The sequence below is a fragment of the Olea europaea genome, unplaced genomic scaffold (genome assembly GCF_002742605.1).
Source record: "Olea europaea var. sylvestris unplaced genomic scaffold, O_europaea_v1 scaffold2341, whole genome shotgun sequence".
Lineage (NCBI taxonomy): Eukaryota > Viridiplantae > Streptophyta > Magnoliopsida > Lamiales > Oleaceae > Olea > Olea europaea.
This window is the reverse complement of record NW_019241525.1, coordinates 86176-97198: the sequence shown is the minus strand read 5'-3', so window position 1 is coordinate 97198 and position 11023 is coordinate 86176. Positions and strand designations below refer to the sequence as shown.

The following is an 11023-nucleotide window of genomic DNA, read 5'->3' as shown; positions in this document are numbered from 1 at the left end:
AAAATAAAAAATTAAGTGCTAGAATTTCAAAGTAAAAAAAAAAAATGGAGTTTAAACGGTGTGCAGTGGTGGATCTGGCAGATGGCGAACTTCGGCGGCTGCCCGTGCTGGATCCGCCAGGAGCTTTTTTATTTTATTTTATTTTTTTGTGACAATAGATTACAGTTTTATATTATATTACTAGTAAGTCGTCCTATTGTGAAATATCTCCTGCTGCACACTTGGTTATAGCTGAAAAGGTATATAGCTCAAGTCTTGGGTTCGAATTCCCTTTCTGATAAATTTATTGTGCAATATTTTAATACTACTTTTTTTTGCCAAAATTCAATAGGGAGGGGACCAATTCCAACTCGTGGCCTATTGATAGAGCTATCGTTAACTTGACCATTTTGACAAATGTTGGATTTTGACACTAAATTGAACAAAATAATATATGTTAAATTTTAGCGGTTGCAATTGTAATTGTAAAAGATATGAAACCGTGCTCTTCGTTCAAATTATTCAAAACTTGGCCACAATATCATTTGGTAAGTACAACTAAACTTTATAATAATATTATATATGTTTAATTTGAACAAAATAATTGTTATATTTAAATTTTAAGCCTTGTTTGATTCTCATTCTTTTCAAAATGTATTTTTTCTTTTTTTTTATCCACAAATTCTTTAAAAAAATAATATTACACACAAATTTAAAACTTTCTTATTTTTAACAATACATTCTCCATCAAATCACTATTTCAAAATGCATATTTTTGCAAAAAAAAATGGCATCAAATAGGCTCTTAATATTTTGTTGCGGTTGACGATTGACGGTCGCCCGTACTTGCTTATTATCCTGGATTCCCCCCTGATGGTGTGCTAAAATCAATTCAGTTAGTCCACTGTAATAGGTGAGTTATGCTGAACTATATTGTCTAACCTGAAAATTCATCATGAGGACACGTCGGGTAAATTCAAAATGAAATATAAATGTAAAATTAAAAGACTCATCATGCTATTTTTAAATATTCTTTTTTTTTTCTGATCAATTAGAAAGACTACAGAGGTTGACATCTACTCATGGTAGATATGGGATCATTTTGTAGAGTATAACCAAAACAAATACCATACATCAATTATATGAGAAACGGTAAGTTTACAGAACTTAATTCATACATCAGGGTAGTGGAAATTTGCATTGCTAGAACAAGTGGGGAGCTATTTACTATAGAGACTTCATCAATATTTGTTGGGCCATTTCACTTCTTGCAAGATTAAGTTCACAATCCAAGCAAACCAATTAATTAAATACCAAAAGAGCAATAAAGAAAGAATACGGCAAATTTTTACGTGGAAAAATCCTCTAGTGTAGAGGGAAAAAATGACGAGACAACTTGAATCAATTCCAATATAATAAATAGAGATTACAACATTTATGTTTAGACCCAAAACATGAATGTAGGTAAATTGAAAATCAACAATTTTAATTCTTCAAGGAAAATTACAATTCACCACAACTCAGTTGATGAAGCACCAAAAAACCTTGATCTCAAAGAAACTTCAATTTGCTCTGTGTGAAAAATCACATCCAAAGTTTAAAGAAAAATGTTTTCCGGCAACCCTATTTAATGTTCAGCAGCCACAGTCTCTGTTTTCTCTTGTAGATGCGTAGTCTCTATTTTTTCTTACTATTCAGCCTCCTTATGTGACCTACAATCATATAAGGGAAAAATTCAAAAGTAAGAGGATAAGTATGGCCTATTTCAAAATTAAGAACATATGTTTAAACTTTCAAAAATCAGATATTTTATAAAATTTATTTATGATTTAGTTAATTAATTTTTTCAGTCACACATTATTTTTTTGTCACAATTTAACTTTTTTATTGGTCACATATTATTTAATGGTCACAGATTAATCAATTTAATGCTCACAAATCAACTAAATAATCTGTGACCACCATCGGTGACCGCCACCAACACTTACTACCTTCACTGCCTCCAACAGTACCACCTCCATCATAGGCGCCAAAACCACCACCACCACTTAACAATCAAAACCATTGCAATCGCCATCAATCACCTGTACCACCACCGCATCGAAACTGCCAGATCCACCGCCATCACCATAACCACCAGATTAGCCACCTCCAAACACCACCAAAACACCAGATCCGCCAACCACCACCAAGTCATCAGATCTGCAACCAAAACCATCACAACCACCGCATCGCAAACCATCACGACCATTGTATCCGCCCCAAATCATCGCCGCCACCACCACTGCCCTCGATCGCCGCACAGTAGATCGATTAAAAAAAAAACTTCCCAAAAAATCAACCACCAGATTCACCCATGTTATCCCACACACAAACAACCCACCACAACCACCACCACCGCCGCCTACCACTACACAGTAGATCCAATAAAAAAAAAACTCCCAACAAAATCGTGGTGGCATCGCGGATTCGGGCAGAGCAGCGTTGCAACCACATCTTCCCATCTACACATTCAGGCAGATCGACGTTACAGATTTTCTAACCACATCTTCACATCTACAGATTGCCTCAACTGCAAGCGGCGACACCGTGAGTGGTGGCGATTCGAGGGATGAGAGAAGATGAAGAGTGGGAGAAAATGGTGGCTACGAGTGTATGGAGAGTGATACGAATCCACACCCGCGATCTGTATATACATCATCGTATATCCTAACGACGGTGATCTGTGGGCAGAACGGGTGGTGGAGAGTGATGTGAGAGAAGAGAAAATGATTTGGCCATTTAATTTGGTTACAGACTTATAGGGCTTGTATTTATAAATTAATTGATATAATAATATTATTTATTATTAATCTAATGATTTATAATAATTAAATCAACATCTGATTTGTGAATATAAAAACCTTGAATTTGATTTTTGAACTCTAGATTTTAACTCTAGGGTATCATGTAATTTCCACTTTAATTAATCCAATTAAGGCCAAGGAAAGAGGCAAATCTACACTATAAAGGAAAAGAGTGGTCACTCGACTGACTATCATGAATGAAGTGAGGAAATGAGTTTGGCACAGTGAGAAGCTTCCCAATCAGTGCAAAAATTTGGTTCATAAATTAACTAGCTAATCCAATTAATTAATTTGGGCTTATTAACAAGCAACTCAATTAATTAATTGTCCAATACTTGTCAATTATTTAATTGGTAAATTCCATTTTTCTAGTTCTCATTTTATGTGTGATCCATCAAGTCTCCAACAATGATGCTTAGCGATATGAATTATAATTTTGATCTAATTAAAATTACCAATTCATATCATTTGTTCCAGATTGACCTCTAATAATGTGTCAGAGCAATACATTTGACGAAAAAAGTCGTGTGCTATGATAAAACTAAACTTATTCATTTACTATGGAACTGCAATCACTTCATTAATATGACTCGACAATTATGAGATATGAAAACGTGTCAATCTCGATCATCGATCATAGTAACGGATCCAGGATTGGATACCAGTTAGGACGGTCTTTGATCATTGATCGTCGACTGTCAACAACCATAATAATTAGGTCTTTTATTAATATTTAATTAAATAATATTAAAAATTCATTAACCTATATATAAATGCACTAAAACCACATGTTAAACTATCACCAAGTTTAAATTTCCAACAACAATTTATTATTTATCTCACAAATTCTCCAATTGAACATTTAAATGATAATAACTCAACTATATATTAGTAAAGGTTGTCACTTCTGTCAAATTTTTACATTTGATTAGCATATTAAACTACATTTTTTAATATGTGTGTGTGAGAGAGAGAGAGAGAGAGAGAGAACAATTACAAAAATAATAGAAAAATTCAAAATACACAAACGTGAATCTAAAAACCTAATCACATACCAACTAATCTGTACGTTTCAAACCTAGGACCGATTGCAATTAATCTATTTTTTCATTAAATAAATCAAATTAGAACTAAAATAATCTCTCAATAACTAATGTTACGCCCCTATCTGAACCACTTTGGAAAGACTATTACTACATCATACGAGGTGTCCAACACCCATTCGAAGTAACTCCACCACTAATGTTGGCGAGCTGCTAACGCTCTGCGAGGCACAAACAATTCTACTGAACCAACCGAAGCGTTCTTGCCTCTGACGCCGAAGCGCAATGCACTGCGAGGATCGCCGCCAATTTCAGAAAGAGATCTATGTCAAGATCCTTTCCGTCCCAAGGTTTAAATTGATTTGACATCTGCATGGGCCTAGTTGATGTGACATATCAACTTTATGTCAACTCAACTCGGGAGAATTTATTACCAGCCCACTCTATAGACGCGGCTGATTGACGCCCATGAGCAAACACCTCACATTGTCAGATGTATACATGGGGACACATCTGACGGTTCTCCTCAACTATAAATATCCAATGTTTGATAAGAGGTAAAGGTAAAGAAAGTCTTACAACTTAACTCTCCATAACAAGTAAATATACATTCTCCTCCCCACTCTTTTTGCACAACCTTGGTACTGTTCCAATCATCAAAAGCTAACTTGACCGTTGAAGTGTATGCGACCGTCGCCAACCCCGGTCGTGTGGAGGGTCCAATTAGCGAGATCAACAGATTGGCGCCGTCTGTAGGTACTACTTCCCATCCAAAGTCCAGCATTCTCCACAGGAAAAGCAACTGGAAAACCCTAGACTTACGCTGAAAGGCGGACGTTCTTGAGAAAGAACAAAGTCGAATTGCAACTCGTATCCTCATCACCCTTAAAAAAGTAGTAGATAAGATGAGTTCCAGCAATGAAGATGTAAACCCCAAAATGGACGCCTCTGAAGAAGAGGTGCTCCGAAACAATGTCACTCACCAGAGACTCCATCATCGACGTCTCCGAGGTGAAAGAACGACCATGCTCACTGAAGGAATGGCCCAAATAGCTGCAAGCATGAGAGAGATCGTAGCTCAGAATATGGCAATGCATGAATTCATATGAGCCCAAGGTCACCAGGGCGCCCAAATACCCCAAGAATCTTACCCAGCTCGTGAAGCCCCTGCGTCTCGTTCCCAAGGCCATATGAGCCAGCACAGAGAATTCCCCTCGAGAGAGGAGTGGGTACGGAAGTCACATCCTATGTGCAAGGGAGCCTACCAGTAGAACCGCAATTGGGGGACAACTTCCCACCAAAATATGAAGCACAAAGGTCAGTCAGTGTCTTCGATTGGATAGGGCGGGACTCTAGTAATAGGGTCCGCTTAGTGGAAAGATTAGTTTGACAAGGAAAAGAGCAAGAACAAGTGCCCCCTTCGCCTAGAAATAGGAAGGAGAGAAGAAACTTAGTTGATTGGGGTAGCCGAGGAAGAGCACCTCCACTCCCCTGAACATGCAAGATGACGGGGACTTCGAAGGGCTATGTCGATCTTACGAGATTGATGATGATGATGATAATCTCCCTTTCTCAAGGGAGATCCAAGGCTCCCCAATGCCTGCGAACTTTGTACCCCCTAAAATTCCCAAGTATGAAGGAAAAGGGGACCCAGAGAAGCACCTCACGAAGTACATTACACAGATGAGTCTCAGGGGAGCCTCGCCTGCTTTGAAATGCAGAGCCTTCCACCTAACCCTGGTCAGAGCCGCTAAAGTGTGGTACAATAGGCTGCCTCTTTTGAGCATTAGGAGTTGGCCAGAGCTTAAAAAGACCTTCCTGAACTAATACCTCTCATGTAGAGAAGGGGAGGCCATAGTGCAACGCCTACAAGATATGAGACAAGCCCCTAGAGAAACGCTGAAAAACTACCTCGCCAGGTTTACGGACGAGATCATCTACTGTGAACAGGTTACTGACAGAGAAGCCCTTTCAGCATTGAAAGGCGGCCTCAACATGAACACTTTGTTCTAGAAGGATGTACGCAGCAAGAATCATACCACTTATGATGAACTAGTGGAAATGATGAAAGTCGAGATCGTCAGTGAAGAGATGATTGATCACCAAGATTGTGCCACACGGGGACTCTCTCCACCTCAGAGACAGGTAGGTCGAGGACCCGCAGCGCACCTTATCACTCAGCAATGGACCCAGGCAGGGCATACAATAGCTCCCACGTCCGAACAAGCACTAGCTTCTGCCACGTTAAATGCAGTGCCAGTGTTGGCATACGAGAATGCCCCTCCTGAGGCGAGACCATCTAGGGGTACTGATAGTAGTCAAAAGAAGAAGAAAAAGTGGTCAGGCAGGCCCTTAGAAGGGGCAAGGTTCTGCACCTTCCACCAACTCTATGGACATGACATCAGCAAATGCAAAGACGCTCCACGGCGCTCAGATCGAAATAGCCCACATCCCTCTAAGGGGGACGAATGTCCCCGCAAATTCGCCTCCCCGAATAGGGCTGAAAAGAGGCATAGAGATCAATCACCCCGAAGAAGAGGAGAGTTCGGACAGAAAGATCAGGCCCCATTTTCTGGAGGCCAAATCATTAGGGAAATTGACACGATCATCGGGGGACCTCACATCGGGGGCAACACTAGGAATGTCTAGAGGAACTACACGAGGGAAGCAAAGGATCCACTGATGCTCACGTATATCGTCAACTAGTCCCAAGAAGTCAACAGGATGGTCCTGATTACCTTCTCTCAAGAAGATACACAAGGAGTTCACCACCCCCATTGTGACGCATTGGTAGTAAGAGCTGTAGTAGTAAGGAACAGACTCAAATGCATGTTTGTCGATAATGGCAGCTCGGTGAACATACTGTTTGGCTCTACCTTCGAGAAAATGCGAATCGAACACGAACGAATCCCCATGACCGACCCACTATTTGGATTTACTGAAGACAACATCATCCCACGAGGACGAATTACTCTACTCGTCGAGATGGATTCAACTCCCATAGTGGCCCAACATTTCATGGAGTTTTGATAGTAGACCACAAGTCAGCCTACCACGGAGTATTAGGCAGACCTGCCTTGAAAGATCTTTGGGATGTCACCTCCGTACATTACTTGTGTATGAAGTTCCCAACTGAGCATGGAATTGCTACGGTTTGAGGCGACCAGATGGAATTGCTACGGTTTCATGGAGTTTTTGATAGTAGACCACAAGTCAGCCTACCATGGAGTATTAGGTAGACCTGCCTTGAAAGATCTTTGGGATGTCACCTCCGTACATTACTTGTGTATGAAGTTCCCAACTGAGTATGGAATTGTTACGGTTTGAGACCAGATGGGCTCCAGAGCATGTTATCTAAACTCTCTGTGAAAATCAGAGTCCTGCACTATTAATGTAATCATAACGGAGGTTATGAACGAATCTAACCTGGATGTGGAAATGCTCGATGCCCCTAAAATAGGGCATACCTCCGAACAGGAGGAAGACGTCGACATGGAAGAGGCTCCTGAAGAAGGGCACCCTTTTGATGAATTAGACCCCCGAGCAACTGGATCAGAACTGAACGCGACCCCAATAGAAGAACTTGAAACTTTCTCCGTCAACCCAAAAGACCCCAGTCAGGTCCTGCGGATAGGAAAGACGTTGTCTCCCGAAGTGAAAGAACAAATGATAAGCTTCCTAAAAAGAAACATGGATGTCTTCGCTTGGAAGCACGAGGACATGGTAGGAATAGACCCGAGGATCAATTGCCATTGCCTAAACATCAATACCTCTTGTGCCCTACATCGGCAGAAAAGATGAGCCCTCAACCCGGAGAGGTACGAGGCGCTCAAAGACGAAGTGAATAGGCTTAGCAGTAGTGGCTTCATCAGAGAAGCCATTTATCTGAAGTGGATATCCAACCCGGTCTTTGTGAGGAAGCCTAGCGGGAAATGGAGAGTGTGCGTAGACTTTTCACGAACTTAAACAATGCATGCCCTAAGGATAGCTTCCCACTATCGAGGATAGACCAACTTGTGGATTCCACTGTCGGACATAAACTCTTGAGTTTCATGGATGCGTACTCAGGATACAACCAGATACCCATGTTTCGACCTGATGAGGAGGCCACGTCGTTCATCATAGACAGAGAACTGTACTGCTACAAAATCATACCCTTCGGATTGAAAAATGTCGGAGCTACATGTCAGAGCTGGTCAACATTATGTTTGCCGAACTTATTGGCAAAATCATGGAGGTCTACATGGACGATATGCTAGTCAAAAGCCTCCAAGTGAATGAACACGTAAGTTACCTCGACCAGACCTTTCAGATTCTTAAGAAATACAAAATGAAATTAAACCCACTCAAATGCACTTTCGGCGTGGCTTCGAGTCAGTTTTTGGGGTACATTGTGAACCGAAGGGAGATCGAAGCAAATCCGGTAAAGATTAGGGCCTTACTGGAAATGAGGTCGCCTCAGAAGCCGAAGGAGGTCCAGAGCCTCAATGGTTGGATAGTTGCGCTCAGTCGCTTTATCTCCAGAGCCACTGATAAGAGCCTACCCTTCTTCAAAGTGTTGAAATAAGGGAAGAAGATCCAATGGACCAATGAGTGTGAGGAAGCCTTCCAAGCGCTGAAGAACACTTAGGAGAGGCGCCTCTGTTATGCAAACCTAAACCACAGGAATCACTCTTGCTATACTTGGCGGTCTCGGACGAGGTAGTCAGTGCAGTCATAGTTAGAGAAGAAGACGAGTATCAATTGCCGGTGTACAATGTCAGCAAAGCACTACTCCCGGCAGAAACCCGCTACCCGGGCATGGAAAAATTGGCACTCGTCCTCATCACGGCATCAAGAAAATTGAGGCGATACTTCCAGGCCCACTCAATCGAAGTTCTCACCAACTTCCCATTGAAGCAGGTACTACAAAAAATGAAAGCTTCGGACCGCCTACTAAAATGAACAATTGAGCTCAGTGAGTTCGACCTACTGTTTCGACCCAGACATGCCATCAAGGGACAAGCCCTTGTAGATTTTGTGGCTAAATTTCCCATAGTGCTAGAAATGGAGGCAGCAATGGAACCAGTCAGCCCCCAACATGGAACTTGTTTGTGGATGGATCCTCACGAGAAACTGGCTCCGAAGCTGGGATCGTCTTGGAAAGCCCGAAAGGCCAGAAGCTAAATTGCGCAGTAAGGTTTGGCTTTAAAGCCTCTAACAATGCTGTCGAATATGAGGTCCTTCTAGCAGGCCTTAGACTCGCAAAAGAAATGTAGGTTAGAAAGCTCCTGGCAAGCAACGACTCTTAACTTGTGGTTAGTCAGGTGAACGGGAACTTTGTCGTCAAAGACAGTAGCATGGCTGTATATTTAAAACTGGTCCTGGACCTAATCCCATATTTCGAGAGGTTCAGATTGATCCAAGTCCCACGTCTCGAGAACACTCATGGAGACGCCCTATCAAAATTAACTAGGAGTAAAGACTCAGAGCTGCTAAAGATTGTCCCCATTGAACGCGTGTCAAAGCCCTCCATCTCCAAAGGTGAAGAGTTGTTATGGATAGAAAGTACCCCATTATGGATGCAACCTATCATGGTTTATTTGAAGGATCAATCACTACCAGTTTCAAGAAACGAGGCAAGGAAGTTAAGAAGGAGAGTCGCGCACTTCGTTCTGTAAGAGGATGTCCTCTACAAAAGAGGCTTTGCCTCACCACTTCTCCGACGTGTAGAGGGGAAGAAGCCACGTATATACTCAGGGAGATCCACGAAGGGATCTGCGAAAATCACTCCGGGGGAATGGCTTTGGGACATAAAGTGCTTCGACAAGGCTACTTCTGGCCAACCCTGAAAAGGAATGTTTGCCAATTTGTTTAAAAATGTGACAAGTGCCAGTGCTTCTCAAATATTCAAAGACAGCCTTCTCAGTGCCTCTCCGTAGTCACCAGTCCATGGCCATTCGCCAAATGGGGCATCGACTTCATTGGTCCGCTCCCAAAAGGAAGAGGAAGTGTGAATTTTGCCATTGCCACCTTTGACCACTTCACGAAGTGGGTTGAGGCTGAACCTCTTGCCAAGATCACCGAGGCAAAACTACAAAATTCGTTTGGAAGAACATCATTTGCAGGTTCGGTATTCCCCATTCCTTAGTGTCCGACAACGGGAGACAGTTTGACAACAAGAAGATGCGAGACTTATGCAACGAACTGGGGATAAAAAAAGATTTTTCGACGCCTCATCACCCCCAAGAAAATGAGCAAGTTTAGGCAGTGAACAAAACAATCAAGCATACCCTGAAAAGGAAGCTTGATGCCTCAAAGGGGGCATGGGTCGATGAGATTCCCCATATCCTCTGGGCCATCCATACAACTAGCCAAACCACAATAGGGGAGACACCCTTCTCGATGACCTACGGAGCCGAAGCCATGAGCCCTATCGAGGTAGGGGTCCCATCGCATCGTCGGATACATTTCAATGAGATCGATAACGACGACGCTTGAATGAGCGAACTCCACCTCCTTGAAGAAAGGAGGGATACCTCCCAAGTGAAACTAGCCAAGTATCAAATGAAGATGACAAGCTATTACAACTCCAAAGTAAAAAATCGAACTCTTCGGTTAGGGGACCTCGTCCTTAGAAGGGTCTTCCAATCGTCAAAGCCAACTGGGGTCGGAGTGCTTGGATCAAATTGGGAGGGTCCTTATCATATCTGTGAGGAGTCCCGACTTGATACTTTTGAAATTGAAGATATGACAGGGAGAGTACTACATCATCAATGGAACATCAAACACTTGAGAAAGTACTATCAATGATGAACGTATGCTCCGATCCGATCTCGATGCTGTCTAATATGCAGTTTGTCACGATCCGATCTCATTTGTAAATTCTCTATCTTACTAAGTGCTGAAATTGCTTAAGTGATGGATGATGTAACCTCTTAAGTAATGATACTTCAATTCTTTATGTCTAATCAGTTAATGAGTTGTTGCCTCGATTATTTAATATGTTATTGCTCTGATCTCCTTTAATCAACTGGTTATCTGGTAAATGGTGCTTATTGTTTGTTTAAGTGCTTTTTATTCATATATTCAAGTATAAACAGCTCAGCACAATGAAAAGGCAGAAGCAACAATACTTAGATAAAAAATTTTCATTTCATTCATTTAAATTGAATT

General features: G+C 41.7%; 1 protein-coding gene across 1 annotated transcript; it reads left to right on the top strand.

Annotated features, from left to right (window-relative positions):
- The first annotated feature begins 8051 nt into the window (after nt 1-8051).
- On the top strand, nt 8052-9725 carry LOC111381621. Its single transcript, XM_023005418.1, has 5 exons — nt 8052-8423; nt 8534-8715; nt 8907-9087; nt 9175-9391; nt 9457-9725. The coding sequence occupies exons 1-5, from the start codon at nt 8052-8054 to the stop codon at nt 9723-9725; spliced, it is 1221 nt and encodes a 406-aa protein (XP_022861186.1).
- The last annotated feature ends 1298 nt before the right edge of the window (nt 9726-11023 follow it).

Excerpts from the sequence above, each read along its gene's own strand:
- LOC111381621 (XM_023005418.1), top strand. The coding sequence starts at position 8,052 with ATGTCAGAGCTGGTCAACATTATGTTTGCCGAACTTATTGGCAAAATC. Across the intron at positions 8,716-8,906 it reads ACGGCATCAAGAAAATTGAG|TGCTAGAAATGGAGGCAGCA; the intron begins GCGATACTTCCA and ends AATTTCCCATAG. Across the intron at positions 9,392-9,456 it reads AAAGCCCTCCATCTCCAAAG|GATCAATCACTACCAGTTTC; the intron begins GTGAAGAGTTGT and ends GTTTATTTGAAG.